Source organism: Symphalangus syndactylus, chromosome 13, assembly GCF_028878055.3.
Source record: "Symphalangus syndactylus isolate Jambi chromosome 13, NHGRI_mSymSyn1-v2.1_pri, whole genome shotgun sequence".
NCBI lineage: Eukaryota > Metazoa > Chordata > Mammalia > Primates > Hylobatidae > Symphalangus > Symphalangus syndactylus.
The window spans coordinates 25,538,686-25,561,700 of NC_072435.2; the positions used below are offsets into that span (position 1 = coordinate 25,538,686).

General features: G+C 43.8%; 1 protein-coding gene across 1 annotated transcript; it reads left to right on the forward strand.

Annotated features, from left to right (window-relative positions):
• The first annotated feature begins 469 nt into the window (after positions 1–469).
• On the forward strand, positions 470–18,638 carry LOC129460658 (zinc finger protein 468-like). Its single transcript, XM_055238805.2, is given in 7 exon segments — positions 470–571; positions 2,587–2,668; positions 5,684–5,810; positions 13,042–14,511; positions 14,514–14,853; positions 14,898–15,061; positions 15,064–18,638. Coding segments are annotated over 6 exon segments (2,778 nt in total). The 5' UTR covers positions 470–571; positions 2,587–2,653; the 3' UTR covers positions 15,726–18,638.
• Positions 18,639–23,015: the final 4,377 nt, after the last annotated feature.

Here is a 23,015-nt window from a genome sequence, read left to right on the forward strand (position 1 = left end):
AGTGGTGCTGGTGGCAAGGAGAACAGAGGGAGAACCACAGCAGGGAGGACACCTGGGGATCTGGGGTGCCAGATTGGGTCCAGGGGGTTATAACAGAGAAGAGAGAATTTAACAGGGAGGGCAGAGGAGGCGCAGAGGCGGGAGAAGAGGTGGAAATCTATGGAGATTGAGGACCATCTAAATATTGGGGAGAAGGAGCAACAAGAGGTTAAATAAGTTGCAAGGATGGAGCTGGGCTAATTTTTGTATTTTTAGTAGAGATAGGGTTTCACCATGTTGGCCAGGTTGGTCTCAAACTCCTGACCTCAGGTAATCCACCCACCTCCCCCTCCCAAAGTTCTGGAATTACAGGTGTGAACCATGGCAGCTGTCCACCCATGTATTCTTGATTGAAAAAATTTGCTCATGTCTTAGTTCTACAGCTGACCCTGTTTCCCTGTTTTCAAGGTCAAGAGCTGTGTGTTTACAGTTTTGCATTTTATAAATGTTACTGTGATTTTCTTGTAAGAAAGAATTCAGTGTTGGGAGTCAATTTCATCAGAACCTTTCAAAAGAATTTTCTTTAACCCAGGTATGTGAAAAATGCTTCTCTAATTTTAAGGATGGGATGATAAGACCAACCCATCCCATTAGCCCTTCCAGGCCCCCATGTAAGAATTCAGGCACACCTTCTCACTCATCTCAGACCTTCTCAGGGTAACTTCGTGAAAATGTTTCCCACTCTGAGCCCCAGTGAGCCTCCCTGCATCTTTGCAATGAAGGGCTAGACCGGAAAAGCTCCACCTGAGTGATCCTGACCCCTGAAATGATTGGCAAAATAGAGGCAGTGTCTGTGTGTGGCTATTTTTCTGGGAGAGGGGAGTGCCCAGTTTTAATTAGAATTTTCAATGGGATGCAGTACCCCAAAAATGAAGAAAAAAAAAAGCACAAGAATGGAAGAAACAGAGTGGTAGACTCAGAAACAGAAAGGATCTTTGGGGCCTTTGTCTGTATTAGAATATCACAGCTACGTCTAAAGCAGGTCATGTCAGTCCCTGGCAGGGAACCCTCCACCTGCTTCCCATGTTCCCCAGGACAAAAGCCCAACTCTTCACTTTGGCTCCACAGCCCTGTGTTCAGGGCCCCTACCATTGTCCAGCCTCCTCCTGGGAGCTTGCCCTCATCTGACTCCCTCTGCCCCGGTCACATTTGCTTTTCTCTTTTTTCAAACATCAAAATCCTTCCTGTCAGGTCATTGCCCCTGCTCTTATTCTGTGTTTCTAAATGAAGATGGCACTGTCCCTTTCTCCTTCAGGTCTAGGTTCAGAGATGTCTCCCATGTCCTCCCACCCCCATCTGAAGTTCCCTCTGCCCATCAGTGTCTATCACATTACTCAAGTTTTCTTTTTTTTTTTTCTTTTTGAGACGGAGTCTCGCTGTCGCCCAGGCTGGAGTGCAGTGGCGCGACCTCGGCTCACTGCAAGCTCCGCCTCCCGGGTTCACGCCATTCTCCTGCCTCAGCCTCCAGGGTAGCTGGGACTACAGGCGCCCGCCACCGCACCTGGCTAATTTTTTGTATTTTTAGCAGAGACGGGGTTTCACCATGTTAGCCAGGATGGTCTCGATCTGCTGACCTCGTGATCTGCCCGTCTCGGCCTCCCAAAGTGCTGGGATTACAGGCGGGAGCCACCACACCCGGCCTCAAGTTTTCTTATCTCTGTGTCAGTCCCATCAGAAATGCACTTTTTTTTTTTTTTTTTTTTTTCAAAGAGACTCTCACTCTGTCCTCCGGGCTGTGAGTGCAGTCTTGTGATCTTGGCTCACTGCAACCTGTATCTCCTGGGTTCAAGTGATTCTTGTGCCTCAGCCTCGCAAGTAGCTGAGATTACAGGTGTGTGCCACCACACCCTGCTAATTTTTGTCTTTTATTTTATTTTTGAGTCTTACTCTGTCACCCAGGCAGAAGTGCAGTGGCGTGATCTCAGGTCACTGCAACCTCCACCTTCCACGTTCAAGCAGTTCTCCTACCTCAGCCTCCTGAGTAGCTGGGATTACAGATGCCCACCAAGCTTGGCTACTTTTTGTATTTTTGGTAGAGACAGGGTTTCACCATGTTGGCGAGGCTGCTCTTGGACTCCTGACCTCAAGTAATCCACCCACCTCGGCCTTTCAGAATTCTAGTATTACAGGCATGAGCCACCGTGCCCAGCCCAATTTTTGTATTTTTATTAGAGACAGGGTTTCAGCATGTTGGCCAGGCAGGTCTCAAACTTCTGAGCTCAAGTGATGCTTCCACATCAGCTTCCTAAGTAGCTGGGACCACAGACACAGACGTGCACCACCATACCTGGCTAAGTTTTTGTATTTTTGGTAGAGATTTCCTGAAGGGGAGGTCATCCTAGCCCAGCTCCCCACTGCTGCAGCGTGCATGTGGGCTTCTCCAGGAGGAGAGTGGGAGTTTTCCTGTAGGAATTTTTTGTTCGTGGTGCAGTGGGCAGCAGAGGGGACTGTATTTCCTCAGGGTGAGATCTTCTTTGTTGTGTCCTTGTGTTACGGAGAGGGTGTGTGTTGATTCTGAGCAATAAACAACATATTTTTAACATTCAGGATTGACTTCTAAAGACTGTTGGTATGTGAGGAAGAAACCCGGAAGAGGAAAGCAAAGGAGTCAGGGATGGCTCTTCCTCAGGTGAGATGATATTCTCGGGGGATTGTTCTGTCTCCTTCCTTTCAGATACCCTGGGCCTTGGAGTTGGGAATCTTCTCTGAGTCTGAAGCATCCTGCCTGACATGTTTGCTCACCCTCACCCATGCCTTCCTTCAGTCCCTCTCATCTCACTTAGATTCCGTCTCTTGTGACCCAGTGACATGAAGTTGGGAAGAGGCTGCACTGGGCATGGTCCTGGGAAGGGCTCACACCCAGACATGGATGGAGACGGGGTGAGGGTCCCGTGGTGTCAGTGCTGTTGGGCAGCAGGGATTGTTCAGGGGCCACATCTGGATGCACTGTCAGCTCTCTGTGGACCAGGATTAGAGCAGCTGCCAATGGAAGTCATGTATTAATGTCCACAAAGTATGTGGTAAATTCTAGAAAAGGAGACCAATAAGGGGAAATCTTTTCTCCCTGATTTTATACTACATTTTTAGGTAATTGAGTGAGTTACTGTGTTTCTGACTCCAAAAATCTTACTAATTAGAATGGAAAGTTCATACGTAGACATGAATAATTCATGAATGATTCCTTTATTATTATTATTATTATTACTATTTTTTTTTGAGATGGAGTTTCGCTCTTGCTACCCAGGCTGGAGGGCAATGGCACGATCTCAACTCGCCGCAACCTCTGCCTCCTGGATTCAAGCTATTCTCTTGCCTCAGCCTCCCCAGTAGCTGGGATTACAGGCATGCACCACCATGCGCAGCTAATTGTATATTTTTAGTAGAGACGGGGTTTCTCCATGTTGGTCAGGCTGGTCTCAAACTCCTGACCTCAGGTGATCCTCCCACCTTGGCCTCCTAAAGTGCTGAGATTACAAGTGTCAGCTACCATGCCTGACCTATTCCTTCATTATTTTAAGAATATGAAATCAATGTAAATAATAGCAGGAGATTCATTCAACCATTCTTAGCACATTAAGCTCATAAAGACAGTGGTGTTACTGTGGAGAGGCTTGTGAAACAAGTGTTTTTGGTAAAAATGGTTACAATTTGTCTCAAATATGGGAGCAGTACTTCTTTTTTATCCTAGAGGAGAAAGCTGTATTCTCATTCCACCTATTATTATTATTATTATTTTGAAATGGAGTCTTGCTTTGTTGCCCAGGCTGCAGTGCAGTGACATGATCTCAGCTTACTGCAACCTCTGCCTCCCAGGTTGAAGCAATTCTGCCTCAGCCCACCTAGTAGCTGGGATTATAGGTGCGCGCCACCACACCCCGCTAATTTTTTTGTATTCTTAGTAGAAACAGCGTTTTACCATGCTGGCCAGGCCGGCCTCAAACTCCTAACCTCAGGTGGTCTGCCCACCTCAGCACCCCAGAGTGTTGGGATTACAGGCGCAAGCCACCATGCCCAACCCCTCCAGTTATTATTAAATACAAATGGTTATATTTCACCATCACATGATGGATATATTTGTTTTGTGGTAAAACTCCAAGCAAAGCTGCAGCTTAGACCCTTTGCCATAAGGCATCTAATTTCCCTGTCACATCCTCCACCCTCCTTCCAGCCTCACTGGGGAGCCGCTACTGTCAGTTCTGTGTCATGTGTCAGAGCAAGTCTCGTACATGCGTATTTCTGCATCTTTATGAGACTTTAAAAAAAATTCTGGGTCGGGTGCGGTGGATCATGCCTGTAATCCCAACACTTTGGGAGGCCGAGGCAGGTGGATCAAAAGGTCAGGAGATGGAGACCATCCTGGTTAACATGGTGAAACCGTGTCTCTACTAAAAAATACCAAAAACTAGCCGGGTGTGGTGGCAGGCGCCTTTAGTCCCAGCTACTTGGGAGGCTGAGGCAGGAGAGTGACTTGAACCTGGCAGACGGAGCTTGCAGTGAGCCGAGATCGCGCCACTGCACTCCAGCCTGAGCAACAGAGGAAGACTCCATCTAAAAAAAAAAAAAATTCTGTTGTAAATTTAAAAAAATTTTTAATATATTTTTTACTTTACGTTTGGGGCTACACGTGAAGGCCTGTTACAGAGGTAAACTTGCGTCATCAGGGTTTGTTGTACGAATTATTTCATCACTCTGGTATCAAGCCCAGTATCCAATAGTTATTTTTATTTTATTTTATTTATTTATGTATGTACATACACATCCCCACACACATGCACACACATATACATACAAATACATATATACACATATGTATATATTTTGAAAATCTGGGACAAATGATAACCCTTTGTATTAACGTCTAGTTTTTTGTGAGTCTGTATAGGTTTTATTATTTTGTGAACTTATATATACAAAATGGATTTTTGTACTTTGAGTAATTTTGTTTTCATGTATTTTATTTTATTTTGAGATGGGGTCTCGCTTTGTTGCCCAGGCTTGAGTGCCCTGGCAGGATCGCAGCTCACTGCAACCTCCACCCTCAGGGTCAAGCCATCCTACCTCCTTACCCTTCCAAGTAGCTGGGACCACAGGTGCTTGCCATCACACCTGGCTAATTTTTTTTTTTTTTTGAGATGGAGTTTCTGTTACCCAGGCTGGAGTGCAGTGGTGCGATCTGGGATCACTGCAACCTGTGCCTCCCAGGACCAAGTGATTCTCCTGCCTCTGCCTCCTGCATAGCTGGGATTACAGACATGTGTCACTGTGCCCAGCCTGTCTTTTACTGTGGACGTTGTCATCTTTTAAGACATCAGTCATGCTCTCTCTCATCTAGATAATGAACATCACTTGGTGTGTCTATAAAAGTTTCAAACATTTTTATAACAGGAACCCTACATTGATTTTTTATTTGTTTATTTCTTTTATTTTTGACAAAGAAATTTATACTGAAAGTATGTCTTGATAATACTCGAAAAGTGTAATAAAACACATCTGGGAAGACATCATGTGGTGAGAAATCCCTTACTCGGATTTGTCAGAACATTCACTACAATTAAATCCATGCTTTCCCCTGTCCTCCTCTCATTTTCTGTAAAGATAGAAACTCCTCCCATAACAATTTCCTCAAAATGTGTTTTCATTTCAGGATCTATTGACATTCAGGGATGTGGCCATAGAATTCTCTCAGGAGGAGTGGAAATGCCTGGACCCTGCTCAGAGGACTCTATACAGGGACGTGATGCTGGAGAATTATAGGAACCTCGTCTCGCTGGGTGAGGATAACTTCCCTCCAGAAGTGGGGATGTGCCCTTGCATATCTTTGCATTTTCTCTTATTGCCTCTTAGGAGCCCCATTGTTCCTTGACTAAAATGGAAGCTGTATTGATTTTGAAATGAAAAGCTTCATGATGTAGCATCTGGACTTTCACTGTCCCTTTTGTTTAGAGGTTCTGCATTCTTCATGATAGCCCAGTGGGGGTTCCAGAAATAAAGTAGGCATAAAACCTTATGGCAGCCTGGTCGTGGTGGCTCACGCCTGTCATCCCAGCACCTTGGGAGGCCAAGGTGTGTGGATCACTATGGGTGAGGAGTTTGAGACCAGCATGGCCAACATGGAGAAACCCTGTCTCTACTAAAAATACAAAAATTAGTGGGGCATGATGGCACATACGTGTAATCCCAGCTCCTAGAGAGGCTGAGTAAAGAGAATCACTTGAACCCAGGAGGCCAAGGTTGCAGTGAGTGGAGAACACAGCGCTGCACTCCAGCCTGGGTGACAGAGCACGACTCTGTCTCAAAAAACAAAAACAAAATCTTATGGCAGATTTTAAAGATATCCAGTTTCCTGTTTGCTTCTCCTGTGCTTTCGACTCAGTGTTCTTGGAAGAGAGCTCGATGTCCACATATTACATGTTACAATGCTCCCCACGCATTCAGAAGGAGGCAGTAGGTGGAGCAATTTGTGAACTGTTTTTCTAGATCGTTCGGTAATGTCTTCTTTCCTACTGAAACCTAGGGCTGGGACTCTAGAAAAGCTCCAGCACTTTATGGTCCTCTTTTTTTATAAGCAGGAGTCTCTGACCTGCTGTCTCCATGTTGAAGCAAAGGAAAAAGCCCTGGACTGTGGAGAGTGAAGTGAAAATAGCAAAAAAATCCAGATGGGTGGGAATATATTACAGGTGTAAATGCAGGTAAGAGCTCAGATGTGCAGAGTGGAAGCTCCACCTTCAAATAGTGTGTGGGGAAACTCTGCAAGCGGGAGAATTCTGTGGGAAAAGGAAAGTTTAAGTCCTGACATATCTGAATGGACATCTTTTTGAAGGGGGCCTGCCCCTCCACACCTGTGGGTATTTCTCATCAGGTGGGATGAGAGACTCAGAAAAGAAAGAAGACACAGAGACAAAGTATAGAGAAAGAACAGTGGGCCCAGGGGACCGGCACACTCAGCACGCGAGGACCTGCATCAGCGCCAGTCTATGAGTTCCTTTAGTATTTATAGATCATTATTTTTATGGTCTTAGCGAGGGGAGTGTAGCAGGGCAACAGCTGGGGAGAAGGTCAGCAGGGAAACGTGAGCAAAGGAATCTGTATGATGAATAAGTTCAAGGAAAGGTACTGTGCCTGGATGTGCACGTAGGCTAGATTTATGTTTCACTTTACACAAATATCTCAGCATAGTAAAGAGTAACAGAGCAGTATTGCTGCCAGCATATCTCACCTCCAGCCACAGAGCAGTTTTCTCCTATCTCAGAATAGAATGAATGGGAACGGTCGGCTTTACACTGAGACATTCCATTCCCAGGGATGGGCAGGAGACAGAAGCCTTCCCCTTATCTCAGCTGCAAAGAGGCCTCCCTCTTTCACTCCTCCTCCTCAGCACAGACCCTTTATGAGTGTCGGGCTGGGGGATATAAGGTCTTTCCATTCCTATGAGGCCATATCTCAGGCTGTTTCAGTGGGGGGACACCTTGGAAAATACCCAGGCTTTTTTGGGCAGAGGTCACTGTAGCTTTCCACAGTGCATTGTGTCCCTGGTTAATCGAGAATGGAGAATGGCGATGACTTTTACTAAGCATACTCCCTGCAAACATATTGTTAACAAGGCACATCCTGCACAGCCCTAAATCCATTAAACCTTGATTCAATACAGCACATGTTTCTGTGAGCACAGGGTTGGGGCTAAAGTTACAGGTTAACAGCATCTCAAAGCAAAACAATTTTTCTTAGTACAGATCAAAATGGAGTTTCTTATGTCTCCCTTTTCTACACAGACACAGTAACAATCTCATCTCTCTTTTCCCCACACTTTCTTTGTGCCTGCTTATCTCTCTACTCTTACTTACTTACTTTCTTTCTTTTATGACAGAGTCTCACTCTGTCGCCCAGGCTACAGTGCAGTGATACAATCTTAGCTAACTGCAGCCTCCACCTCCCGGGCTCAAAGGATTCTTGTTCCCCAGATTCCTGAGTAGCTGGAACTGCAGGTGCACGCCACCATGCCCAGGTAATTTTTGTGTTTTTAGTAGAGAGGGGGTTTCACCATGTTGGTCAGGCTGGTCTCAAACTCCTCATCTCAAGTGATCCACCTGCCTTGGATTCCCAAAGTGCTGAGATTACAGGTGTGAGCCACCATGCCCAACTATTGTTACTATTTTAAATAGTTTTGTCTGTTTTGTCTTTTAGTTCTTTGTAAACATATAAGTGGTTTAAGCATGATTCCAGTGTGAATATAACAACAACATTAGTGTCCATTCCTTTCAGTACGCAGAAGTGAAGTGTGTTGTATAGATATTTGGGCAGAGGTTATTGTTGCAGGTATGTTAAACATCTTAAAGTTATAGCCTAATAACGAAACTTAAAATTTCCATAAACTGAACATATGCAATGGTTCACACCTGTAATCCCAGCACTTTCAGAGGCCAAGGTGGGCAGATCACCTGAGGTCAGGAGTTCAAAACCAGCCTGGCTAACATCAAAACTTCATCTCTACTAAAATTAAAAAATTAGCCAGGTGCAGTGGTGGGTGGCTGTAATCCCAGCTACTCAGGAGGCTGAGGCAGGAGAGTCACTTGAATCTGGGAGGCAGAGGTTGCGGTGAGCTGATAACACACCATTGCACTCCAGCCTGGGAGACAGAAAAAAAAAAAATCCATAACTTACAAAAACTACTTCTTCTCCACTAGAGTTTTTTTATTTATGTCAGAATTATTTCTGTGTATTTTGCATTTCCGTTAACATATATGTGTTTTTCATGCCTTTTATTTTAAATATGAAAAAAGTTTAGTTATGAAGAAAAGGTATACATATGCCAGTTTCTGTATCTGTCCTTTTATTAATTAATTACTTTATGTATTTATGAGACAGAGTTTTGTTCTTGTCACCCAGGCTGAAGTACAATGCTGTGATCTCAGCTCACTCCAAACTCTGCCTCTTGGGTACAACTGATTCTCCTGCCTCAGCGTCCCGAGTAGCTGGGATTACAGGCATGCACCACCACACCCATCTAATTTTGTATTTTAGTAGAGACAGCATTTCTCCTTGTTGGCCAGGCTGATCTCGAACTCCCGACCTCAGGTGATCTGCCTGACTCGTCCTCCCAAAGTGCTGGGATTATAGGAATGAACAACCACACCTGGACTGTTTTTTAATTTACCTTTACTGGAGAACTTTATGTATTTATTTATTTATTTATTTTTATTTATTTATTTTTTTTTTTTTCAGACAGAGTCTCACTCTCTCGCCCAGGCTGGAGTGCAGTGGTGTGATCTCAGCTTACTGTAACCTCCTCCTTCCAGGTTCAAGCAATTCTCCTTCCTCAGCCTCTTGAGTAGCTGCGACTACAGGCGTGTACCACTATACCCAGCTAATATTTGTATTTTTAGTAGAGATGGGGTTTCACCATGTTGGTTTGCCAGGATGGTCTCGATCTCCTGAACTGGTGATCCGCCCACCTCAGCCTGCCAAAGTGCTGGGATTACAGGCGTGAGCCACCACACCCGGTCTGGAGAACTTTATATAGGCTTGTGGGTTGGAGTTACTCTTTAGCCTTCTTTCATTTCCTTTTTTTTTTATCTGAGGCAGAGTTTTGGTCTGTCACCCTGGCTAAAGTACAGTGGTGTTATCTCGGCTCACTGCAACCTCCACTTCCCAGGTTCAAGCAGTTCTCCTGCCTCAGCCTTCCAAGTAGCTGGGACCACAGGTGAGTGCCAACACGCTGGGCTAATTTTTTTTTTTTTTTTTTTTTTGAGACAGAGTCTCGCTCTGTCGCCCAGGCTGGAGTGCAGTGGCGCAATCTCGGCTCACTGCAAGCTCCGCCTCCCGGGTTCACGCCATTCTCCTGCCTCAGCCTCTGGAGTAGCTGGGACTACAGGTGCCCGCCACCGCGCCTGGCTAATTTTTTGTGTTTTTAGTAGAGACGGGGTTTCACCATGGTCTCAATCTCCTGACCTCGTGATCCGCCCGCCTCTGCCTCCCAAAGTGCTGGGATTACAGGCATGAGCCACCGCGCCCGGCACGCTGGGCTAATTTTTTGTATTTTTTTAGTAGAGACGGAGTTTCAGCTTGTTAGCCAGGATGGTCTCAATCTCTTGACCTGGTGATCCTCCCGCCTCAGCCTCCCAAAATGCTGGGATTACTGGCATGAGCCACCGTACTGTGCCTGTCTCAAGGTCTTTAAAACATGTTAGTGCTATTAGATGGCTTCAAGTATTGCAAGTTTTACAGTACAGACTCTTAACTTCCTTTGTTTAACAAGATTTGTCAGCCTTTGGTGATGTTGATGATGAGATGCTCCTGTTCCTGTCTCTGTCATTTCACTGTCCTGTTAGAAATGGCTTAGGCTGGCTGGCCACGGTGGCTCACCCCTCTAATCCCGGCACTTTGGGAGGCTGCTACAGGTTGATTACTTGAGGTCAGGAGTTCCAGACGAGCCTGGCCAACATGGTGAAACCCTGTCTCTATTAAAAATGCAAAAATTAGCTGTGCACGGTGGTGTGCACCTGTAATCCCAGCTACTTGGGAGGTTGAGGCAGGAGAATCGCTTGAACCCGGGAGGTGGAGGTTGCAGTGAGCCAAGATCACACCACTGCACTCCAGACTTGGCAACAGAGTGAGACTCTGGGCTGAGGAGGGACAATCACATGAGGTAGGAGAATCCTGCCACTACACTGCAGCCTGGGTGATAACAGGGTGACTCCATCTCAAAAACTAACAAAAAAGGAAGTAGCTTAAACTGGGAGGCTTAAGACACAGAAAGTTATTTCTCATGGATTTGGAAAGTGGGAAATCCAAGAGCAAGGTGCCAGCCACATTGGTTCCTGGTGAGAGCCTTCATTGTTTAGCCCAGCCATCTTCCTGCTGTGTCCTAATATGGTGGAAAGAGGAACAGGCAACGACCTCTTTAATGTCCCTTTATAAATGCACTAGTCCTATTCATGAGGAGTCAACACCCATGACTATATTCTCTCAAAGTCCTCATCTGCAAGAACATCCTCTTAGAGAATACCACATCTACCAAAGCTTATTTGAGAAGTAGTTATTTATCTTGTTTTGTTTTTTTGAGACAAAGTCTCATCCTGTCACTGAGGCTGGAGTGCAGTGGCATGATCTCATCTCACTGCAACCTCTGCTTCCTGGGTTCCAATGTTTCCTGCCTCAGATTCCCAAGTAGGAGGGATTACAGGTGTCTGCCACCATGCCTGGCTGATTATTCTGTAGTTTTAGTAGAGATGGTGTGTCGCCATGTTGTCCAGGCTGGTCTTCAACTCCTGACCTCGTAATTCAGCCACCTCAGCCTACCAAAATACTGGAATTACAGGCATGTGCCACTGTACCCGGCCATTAGTCAATTCTTGTTCCTGATAATGCTGTGTATTTTGTTGACTTCATATATCAGAAGGTAGTGATCTTAACATGTATTTTAGTTCTTACGTTGTATACTGACAGTAAGTAGAAGTTTTGGCTTTTTTCTTAAGAGGGAATTGTTTAGAATTCTTCAGTGTGTGTAAATCTCATTATTTTCTTGCTTGTTTTATCATGGGTTGCAATATTTGATTAATAGATTTTTATGACTTTATATGTGAGTTTTTGGTATGTGGTATGCAATATAACAGACACGCTCCCCCCGTTAATGTCAGAAAGTGCCACAGGGTGCAGTGGCTCACACCTGTAATCCGAGGACTTTCGGAGGCTGAGACGTGTGGATCACCTGAGGTCAGGAGTTTGAGACCAGCCTGGCCAACATGGTGAAACCCGATTTCTACTAAAAATACAAAAATTAGCCGGGCATGGTGGCACATGCCTGTAATCCCAGGTGCTCAGGACCTGAGGCAAGAGACTAGCATGAACCCAGGAGGCGGAGGTTGCAGTGAGCCAAGACCATGCCATTGCACTCCAGCCTGGGTGACAGAGCGAGACTATCTCAAAAAAACAAAAATACAACAAATTAAAAAAAAAAGTCACAACATAACTGTTCCACATGGATATAGGTAATTTTGTAACAGTTATTCAGAAAAATATGGTATTAACATTTTTTTTTTTGAGGCAGAATGTCACTCCGTTGCCCGGGGTGGAGTAAAGTGGCACTGATCTCAACTCACCACAATGTTTGCCTCCCGAATTCAAGTGATTATCATACCTCAGCCTCCCAAGTATCTTGGATTAGAGGTGCTTGTGACCATGCCAGCTACTTTTTATATCTTTAGTAGAGACAGGGTTTTGCCACATTGGCCAGGCTGGTTGAACTCCTGACCTGAGGTGATCCACCTTCCGCAGCCTCCGGAATTACTGAGATTACAGTCACGAGCCACCATGCCATGCCTTTTTTTTTTTTTTTTTTTTGAGATGGAGTCTCATTTTGTCACCAAGGCTGGAGTGGAGTGGTGTAATCTTAGCTAACTGCAACCTTTGCCTTTTAGTTTAATGCAATGCTTGTGACTCAGCCTCTGGAGTAGCTGGGAGTACAGGTGCTGTGTAGCCACCACACCTGGGTAATTTTTGTAATCTTCTGTTATCTTGTCAGTGCTATGGTTGTTTAACAATACGGAATTTCCACTAATTTTGGTTATTCTTACAATAGCTTGTTGTGGATTATTTACCAATACAGTATATTGTGTGGTTCTTTAGCATTTATTTGTATACCCTAAATATGCTATAAATATGAAGAATACGTATTTTTCTCTGATGTGACAGTGATATGTATTTTGCACATTGTGACACACTTTAGGGTCACAGTGGAAAAACACTCCTTTCTTTAGACTCACACGTGTTTGTGCCCTGTCAGTGTTTCATCATGATATTGGGAATAGGCTTCCATAGAAATGATTTGAAGTACATGTAATCTCCCGTTATTTATTAAAGAATCTTACTCCTTTTGTGTTCCTAAACTTTGCAGCTCATGTTTGGGAAGTTGAAAATAAGTATGGTTTTTTCTGTGATATTTACACATTTCAGTATTATATACCATCTGTACTTAATTGGAAACCTATTGGTGTTTAAATTTTGTAGATATCTCTTCCAAATGCATGTTGAAGACATTGTCATCAACAGGGCAAGGCAATACAGAAGTGTTCCACACACGGACACTGCACAGACAAGGAAGTCATCACATTGGAGATTTTTGCTTCCATGAAATTGAGAAAGACATTCATGACTTCGAGTTTCAGTGGAAAGAAGATGAAACAAATGGCCATGCAGCACCCACGATGGAAATCAAAGAGTTGACGGGTAATACAGACCGATATGATCAAAGGCATGCTGGAAACAAGCCTATTAAAGACCAGCTTGGATCAAGCTTTCATTCACATCTGCCTGAACTCCACATATTTCAGTCTGAGGGGAAAATTGGTAATCAAGTTGAGAAGTCTATCAACAATGCCTCCTCAGTTTCAACATCCCAAAGAATTTCTTGTAGGCCCAAAACCCATATTTCTAATAAGTATGGAAATAATTCCCTCCATTCTTCATTACTCACACAAAAATGGGAAGTACACATGAGAGAAAAATCTTTCGAATGTATACAGAGTTTCAAATCCTTTAATTGTAGTTCACTCTTTACAAACCATCAGATAATTCACTTAGAAGAGAAACAATGTAAATGTGATGTATGTGGCAAGGTCTTTAATCAGAAGCGATACCTTGCATGCCATCGTAGATGTCACACTGGTGAGAAACCTTACAAGTGTAATGAGTGTGGCAAGACCTTTGGTCACAATTCATCCCTCTTCATTCACAAAGCACTTCATACTGGAGAGAAACCTTATGAATGTGAAGAATGTGACAAAGTTTTCAGTCGCAAATCACACCTTGAAAGACATAAGAGGATTCATACTGGAGAGAAACCATACAAGTGTAAGGTTTGTGATGAGGCTTTTGCATATAATTCGTATCTGGCAAAACATACTATACTTCACACTGGAGAGAAACCTTACACATGTAATGAATGTGGCAAGGTTTTTAATCGACTATCAACCCTTGCACGCCATTGTAAACTTCATACTGGAGAGAAACCTTACAAATGTGAAGAGTGTGAGAAAGTTTTCAGTCGCAAATCACACCTTGAAAGACATAAAAGGATTCATAGTGGAGAGAAACCTTACAAATGTGAAGAATGTTGCAAAGTTTTCAGTCGCAAATCAAACCTGGAAAGACATAGGAGGATTCATACTGGAGAGAAACCATACAAATGTAAGGTTTGTGACAAAGCTTTCCAGAGGGATTCACACCTGGCACAGCATCAGAGAGTTCATACTGGAGAGAAACCTTACAAGTGTAATGAGTGTGGCAAGACCTTCCGTCAAACATCATCGCTTATAATCCATCGTAGGCTTCATACTGGAGAGAAACCTTACAAGTGTAATAAGTGTGGCAAGACCTTCAGTCAGATGTCATCCCTTGTATACCATCATAGACTTCATAGTGGAGAGAAATCTTAATAGTGTAATGAGTGTGGCAAGACCTTCCATCACAATTCAACCCTGTAAGTCATAAGGCAATTCATACTGGAGAGAAACTTTACAAACATATTGAATGTGGCAAGGTTTTTAATCAAAAAGCAACACTTGCACATTACCATAGACTTCATACTGGAGAGAAACCTTACAAATGGGAGGAATGTGACAAAGTTTTCAGTCGTAAATCAAACCTTAAAACACATAAGAAAATTCACACTGAAGAGAAACAATACAGATGTAAGGTTTGTGACAAGGTTTTTGCATATAATGCATATCTGGCAAAACATACTAGAATTCACACTGGAGAGAAACCTTATAAGTGTAATGAGTGTGGCAAGACTTTTGGTCAAAATTCACACCTTGTAATTAAAAGGTCAAAATTCACACCTTGTAATTGAAAGGTCAAAATTCACACCTTGTAATTCATACTGGAGAGAAACCTTACAAGTGTAATGAATGTGGCAAGGTTTTTAATCAACAATCAAACCTCGCAAGTCATCATAGACTTCATACTGCAGAGAAATCTTACAAACCTGAACAATGTGACAAAGTTTTCATTCGCAAATGCAGCTTCAAATACACAGGAGAATTCATACTGGAGAAAAGCCATACAAATGTAAGGTTTGTGACAAGGCTTTCGGGAATGATTCACACCTGGCACAACATACTAGAATTCACACTGGAGAGAAACCTTACAAGTGCAATGAGTGTGGCAAAGCCTTTAGTGGGCAGTCACCACTTATTCACCATCAAGCAATCCATGGTATAGGGAAACTTGACTAATGTAATGATTGTCACAAAGTTTTCAGTAATGCTACAATCATTGCACATCATTGGAGAATCCACAGTGAAGAGAGATCTTACAAGTGTAATAAATGTGGCAAATTTTTCAGACATCGTTCATGCCTTGCATTTCACTGGTGAACTCATGCTGGAGTGAAACCTTATAAATGTCATGATTGAGGCAAGGTCTTCAGTCAAGTTTTGTCCTATGCAAAACATAGGAGAATTCATACAGGAGAGAAACCTCACAAGTGTGATGATTGTGGCAAAGCCTTTACTTCACATTCACACCTCATTAGGCATCAGAGAATCCATACTGCACAGAAATGTTACAAATGTCGTCAGTGTGGAAGGGTCTTCAGTCTGAGGTCACTCCTTGCAGAACGTCAGACAATTCCTTTTGGAGAAAATTGTTTCAAATGCAATGAGTATAGCAAACCATCAAGCATTAATTGACATTAGAGTCAAATCAGCCTTGACTTGAGTTTGAGTTGACTTAACATTGAGTTCAAGCATTAATTGACATTAAACTGTTTATGTTAAGAGGATTGTGCTGGGGGCCATGGCTCATTTCTGTAATTCCAGCACTTTGAGAGGCAAAGACAGGTAGGTCACTAGAGCTCATGAGTTGGAGAACAGCCTAGCCAACAGATGGGAACCACTTTTCCCAGCCTTTATTTTCTTTTTCTTTTTTTTCTTTCTTTTTTTTTTTTTTTTTGAGATAGAGTCTTGATCTGTCACCCAGGTTGGAGTGCAGTGGCGTGATCTTGGCTCACTGCAACCTCCTCCCAGGTTCAAGCGATTCTCCTGCCTCAGTCTCCCGAGTAGCTGGCACTACAGTTGTGTGCCACCACATCTGGGTAATTTTTTTGTGTTTTTAGTAGAGACTGGGTTTCACCGTGTTAGCCAGAATGGTCTCTATCTTCTGACTTTATGATCCACCCGACTCCACCTCCCAAAGTGCTGAGATTACAGGTGTGAGCCACTGTGCCTGGCCTGTTTTTTGTTTCTTTAACAAAAAGTTACAGGGATTTCTATGAGTATTGTACTGAATCTAAATCACATTCGGTTATATAATCATTGAGCAATATTCATTTTTCCAATCAGTATGGGGTTTATATCTATTTATACATGTTTTTAATCATTTTGATCAATGTTTATCGATTTCAAGGTACAAACCTCACTTTTTATGTTTATTCCTAAATACTTCTTAATTTAAGTTCTTTAGCAAATGGAATTGGTTTTTAATTTTCTTTTAAAATTATTTATTGTTAATATATGGAAATTCAGCTAATTTTTGGTGCTGTTACTCTATTCTGCAAATAAACTGAATGTGTTTATTAGTTCCAGTTGCATTTTGGTTGACTCTGTGATTTTCTTCACAGAAGGTCATGTCATCTACAAACAAACAAAATTTGACTTCTTTCTTTCTGATTTGGTTGAGTTTGATTTCTTTTGCTATTTCATTGTTCTGGCTAGGACAGCCAGTATTGATTGAATAGAAAGGGTGAGAGCATTCTTGCATCATGTGAGATCTTACAGGAAAAGCATTCCATTTTCCCTGATTGGTTATTTCTGCTGTGGTCATTTTGTCATTTCATGGATGGTCTTTGTATTGTGTTTTTTTTTTTTGAGACGGAGTCTTGCTCTGTCGCCCAGGCTGGAGTGCAGTGGCGCAATCTCTGCTCATTGCAAGCTCCGCCTCCCGGGTTCACGCCATTCTCCTGCCTCAGCCTCTCCGAGTAGCTGGGACTACAGGCGCCTGCCACCAAGCCCGGCTAATTTTTTTTGTATTTTTAGTAGAGACGGGGTTTCACCGTGGTCTCGATCTCCTGACCTCGTGATCCGCCCGCCTCAGCCTCCCAAAGTGCTGGGATTACAAGCGTGAGCCATCGCGCCTGGCCCGGTCTTTGTATTGTTGAGGTAAATTTCCTTCTTTATTTTGTTTGGGATTTCTATGATGACTGGATGTTGAATTTTGTGAAATGCTTTTTCTCCATGTATTGAGATGATGTGGTTTTCGTCTTTCATTGTGTTCAAGTGGAATATCACATTGATTTGCTTGACTATGTTGAACCATCCTTGTATCTCAGAAATAAGTGGCACTTGGCATGTCAACAATCCTTTTAATATCCTCTTGAATACAGTTCGCTAGTACAAGGGGTCTTCAGGAAGTTCATGAAAAAAAACGTGAAAATTGTTCATGATGTCACAGTTTCTACACCAAAATAAACTGGTACAAATCTGTTATAACATGTCTGAACAGGGTCTAGTTTGAGGCACTCAGAAGGGGAAGACATGAGTTTGAAAAAAGAATCAAAGCAATGTAAATTTTGCTAAAATTGAAGCAAGAAGAAACATCAAATTTACGATGAGACCAGATGCAGTGGCTCAGGCCTGTAATCCCAGCACTTTCAGAGGCCGAGACAGGTGGGTCACGTGAGCCCTGGTACTCAAGACCAGCCTGGGCAGAATGGTGAAACCCCCTTCTCTACAAAAAATACATAAATTAGCTGGGCATGGTGCACATGCCTGCTTGTTCAGCTTCTGTGGAGTCTGCAGTGGGGAGGATGGCTTGAGCCTGGGAGGTTGAGGTTGCAGGGAGCCATGATCATGCCACTGTACTCCAGCGTAGGTGACAGAGATAGTGTCTCAAGAAATGAATATGGTGAAATTTGGGTAGAGGAATAATGAAATTGTTAATGCTTTATGAAAAGGTTATGGGGACGATGCCCCAAAGAAATCACTATTTTGTAAATGCATTTTAAGTTGGGACAAGGCAATGTTGACTAAAATATAGAAATTAGCTTGGTGTGGCGACTGCCTGTAACACAGCTACCCCGGAGGCTGGTAGAAGAATGGCTTTCATTTCGGAAGCAGAGGTTGCAGTGAGCCGAGATTGCGCAACTGCAGTGCAGCTGGGCCACAGCAAGACTCCGTATAAAATAAAATAAATAAAATTAAAATAAAATAAAACAAAATAATAAAATACCACTTCTCAAAAAAAGCTTTCGTATAATCTTATGAGGTCACATCATTTTTTGCAACTATAATATGTGTTCAAAATATTCTTCTATGACCCCACATCTCGTTAGATATGTTTTTTAACCATTTAAAAATTGTTTTTCTCTGAAATTTATTGTGTTCAGTTTACATTGAGGACTGCATGCTTTCTAGTCTGTATCATAGATTGGAAGCATTTTCTGGTACCTGATAAATGATTTTATGTTGTTTCAGTTTGTTCTTGATAAAGATATCAAGTAACTTTTTCTTTATGCTAACATCAAAATTTAGTTGAAGTAGCCTATTATTCCATTTTCTTTCTTTATGTCACCTAATAAAATGGTGAGCCGTGAGCTGCTAAGTAAACGTTCCCCTCAAGTTCCTCTGATCCATAATATTCTTTGCAGATGTTCAAGGATGGGCAGGATTGACTTGGAACCTTGTTCCACCAGAGCCCATGTGTTCAAGAAGAGAACATTTGTTCAGATCTCATTTGTACCACTGCTTCTCTTTCAGTGTTTTAAACAGTTATATCTATGTGTTCACAACTGTGTTTATTTTGAAGGTATTACTATCATTTTTCTAAGAAAATAATTACATGTTTAGGGCCAGGCGCGGTGGCTCAAGCCTGTAATCCCAGCACTTTGGGAGGCCGAGGTGGGCGGATCACAAGGTCAGGAGATCAAGACCATCCTGGCTAACATGGTGAAACCCCGTCTCTACTAAAAATACAAAAAATTAGCTGGGCGTGGTGGCGGGCGCCTGTAGTCCCCGGCTACTCGGGAGGCTGAGGCAGGAGAATGGCGTGAACCTGGGAGGCAGAGCTTGCAGTGAGCCGAGATCGCGCCACTGCACTCCAGCCTGGGGGACAGAGAAAGACTCCATTTCAAAAAAAAAAAAAAAATTACATGTTTAGGATTCATGCCATCAGAACCTTAGACGTTGAAAGAGACATTTCATTTGCTCAGTTGTATAAAATTGTCCTGGAATTTTTTTTTCTTTCTTTTTTTGAGAGCAGTGACACGATTTTGGCTCACTGCAATCTCTGCCTCCCAGGGCCAAAGATCCACCCCAGTCAGTTCTCAAATGGCTGAGATCACAGATGCACACTACCACACCTGGCTAATTTTTTGTACTTTTGGTGAAGTATCTCCCGCTTGAAACAACAGTGACTCAACCTGTAATGTACAGGTGAGGATTAAGACCAGAAAAGCTCAGTCAGAGTGACACTGACCCTGAAACACTTTGCCAAATAGTGTGTGGCTTTTCCTGCAGGACAGGGTAATGCTCAGGTGTAATTTGAATTTTTTAATAGATTCCTGTCCTCCAAAAATGTAAAAAACAAAAATACAAGAATGGAAAAAACAGGGGATTAGACTCAAATCGTCTTGAACCTATTCTTGTCTCTGTCCACACCCACTGCTTTTCTTTATCTCATCTCACAGCTTTAACCCACCTACCCATGTCCCCTGCAGGCCTCTCCCCTGAGTTCTACAATCCTGTGTCCAGTTGTCTCCTCAGCTGTCTGCTGGGACATCAAACAGGCATCTCCACCTTCACGTGTCCATAAGTGACTTCCTAAACCCCCCAAACACATTCCCTTACAGTCCTACATGTCTCAGGTGAGGGTGACAGTGTATTTCTGGAAGGTTAGCCAAGCTTGAGAGCATATATTTTAAATATGGGAGATATATTATTTGTAAGTGTTGTCATTTGTAATGTAAAGAGAAATTTACATGTATACATGAAAGGACTGAGAAAATACATCATTTCCAAAATTCCTTGAGGTGTGAGAGAAAAATGTTTTAAGGCCTCATCCCTACAGATCTGGGCTCCCGGGACCCTTCTGACCTCATCTCCTGCCTGTGTCCTCCTCGCTCCCTCTGCTCCAGCCACGCAGGCTTCTTTCTTTTTCTGGGGCTGAGGTTGCTCCTGTCTCAGGGCCTTCACCTGGGCTGTCCCTCTGCCTAGGACTCTCTGGACCCTCAGCTGCAAGTGACAGTAACGTTTCTTCCCTAAGTCTTTGTTCTGACATCACTTTTCCTATGCAAACTTTTGTGATCACCCACAGTCCCCCATTGGACATGGCAGCCCCATCTTCACCCCCACCTCTGGTCCATGTTGCCTGTTCTGTGTGATTCTTTTTGCTCCTTCACTGTTCACTGGATCCTGGTGGGAACAAGTCCCCAAGTGGAGAGCAGAGCCAGAAGGTGGGGCTGTGCTGGGCTGGTGACCTCTGAGTAGAGCTCAACCCTAGCTTCACATTAGGGTTCTTAGGCATTTTGCAAATACATCTTTTATGCTGTTTTATCAGAGATTGCTATTATCACAGTATGGGACCCACCCTCAATAATACCTACAATGGCACAGGTGATTCTCATCTGTCTCCAGCATTGAAAATCAAGGCAGTTTCCTCCGTGTTGAGAGCTGAGATCAGCCTGTGATCCACAGGGAGGTGAGGGGGCTGTGCTCTGCATGGGGTTTTGTTAGGGCCAGATCTGTGCCCTGAAGGTTTGTGTCCTGCTGCAGCATGTGTGTTGACTTTTCCAGGAGGGAGCAAGACCTGAAAACAGGTCAAAATTACCCTTGTAGGTTTTCCTGTGGCACCTTCTTATCTCCGCATAATCATTGGTGCAGTGGGCAACAGAGGACCCTCTTTCTCCCGGGTGACGTCTCCCCTGTGTGTGTGCGTTTTGTCACAGGAAAGGAGGGAGTGATTTCTAAACATTAAATCTCTGATTTTTTCATATACAGGATTGATTTCCAAAGACTCATGTTACGTGAGAAAGACACCAAGAAGAGCAAAGAAAAGGAGCCAGGGCTGGCTCTTCCTCAGGTGAAGTGATATTCCTCGGTGGATTCTTCTGTCTCTTTGCTTTCTGAAATGCCAGGTATTGTAGTAGCCAGTCTTCTGTGAGTCTGAAGCATCCTGCCTCACACTTTTGCTGGCACTCACCCATGCCTTTTCTCAGTCCCTCTCATCTTTACTTAAATTCCATCTCCTATAACCTAGTGACATGAGCTTGGGAAGAGGCTCCACTGGGCATGGTCCTGGGAAGGGCTCACACCAGACATGGTTGGAGATGGGGCGTGGGCCCCATGGCGTCAGTGATGTTGGGCAGCAGGGATTGTTCAGGGGCCACATCTGGATGCACGTTTAGCTCTTTGTGGACCAGATCAGAGAAACTATATATGAAAGTTATATATTGTGGGTAAAGGAAGAGAGACCAGGCTGTTACTGTGTGTATGTAGAAAAAGGAAGAGATAAGAAACTCCATTTTGGGCCGGGCGCAGTGGCTCACTCCTGTAATCCCAGCACTTTGGGAGGCTGAGGCGGGCGGATCACGAGGTCAGGAGATCGAGAGCATCCTGGCTAACATGGTGAAACCCCGTCTCTACTAAAAATACAAAAAATTAGCCAGGCGAGGTGGTGGGCGCCTGTAGCCCCAGCTACGGGGGAGGCTGAGGCAGGAGAATGGCGTGAACCCCAGGGGGCGGAGCCTGCAGTGAGCCGAGATTGCACCACTGAACTCCAGCCTGGGTGAAAGAGCGGGACTCCTTCTCAAAAAAAAAAAAGGAAACTCCATTTTGATCTGTACTAAGAAAAATTCTTCTGCTTTGAGATACTGTTAATCTATAACCTTAGCCCCAAACCTGTGCTCACAGAAACATGTGCTGTATTGAATCAAGATTTAACGGATCTCGGGCTGCGCAGGATGTGCTTTGTTTAAAAAGTTCTTGCAGGCAGTGTGCTTTGTAGAAGGCATCGCCATTCTCCATTCTCCATTAACCAGGGACACAAATGCACTGCGGAAAGCTGCAGGGACCTCTGCCCAAGAAAGCCTGGGTATTGTTCAGTTTTCCCCCCATGGAGATAGCCTGAGATAATGGCCTCATGGGAAGGGAAGGACCTTACAGTCCCCCAGCCCAACACCTGTAAAGGGTCTGTGCTGAGGAGGATTAGTGAAAGAGGAAGGTCTCTTTGCAGTTGAGATAAGAGGAAGGCATCTGTCTCCTGCTCATCCCTGGGAATGGAATGTCTCGGTGTAAAACCCGATTGTACATTCTGTTTACTGAGATAGGGAGAAAACTGCCCTATGGCTGGAGGTGAGACATGCTGGCAGCAATACTGCTCTTTACTGCACTGAGATGTTTGTGTAAAGTCAAACATAAATCTGGCCTATGTGCACATCCAGGCACAGCACCTTTCCTTAAACTTACTTATGACACAGAGTCCTTTGCTCACGTGTTTTCCTGCTGACTCTCTCCCCACCATCACCCTATAGTCCTGCCACATTCCCCTCGCCAAGATAGTAGAGATAGTGATCAATAAATACTGAGGGAACTCAGAGGCCGACGCCGGTGCAGCTCCTCATTTGCTGAGCACCGCTCTCCTGGACCCACTTTTCTCCCTCTATACTTTGTCTCTGTGTCTTATTTATTTTCTCAGTCTCTTATCTCCACCTTGTGAGGAATACCCACAGGTGTGGAGGGGCAGGCCCCCTTCAATACATTAATGTGCATTGGTATCTGGTAAATTCTGGAAAAGGAGACAAACTAGGGGAGATATTTTGTGTCTGACTTTGTAACGCATTTGAAGCTACACTAGCGAGTCAATATGTCTCTGACTCCAAACTTTTTTTTGAGAGACAGTGTGTCACTCTGGGGTGCAGTCTGGAGTGCAGTGGAACAATTATAGTTTACAGCAGCCTCAAATTTGTGGGCTCAAATGATACCCACATT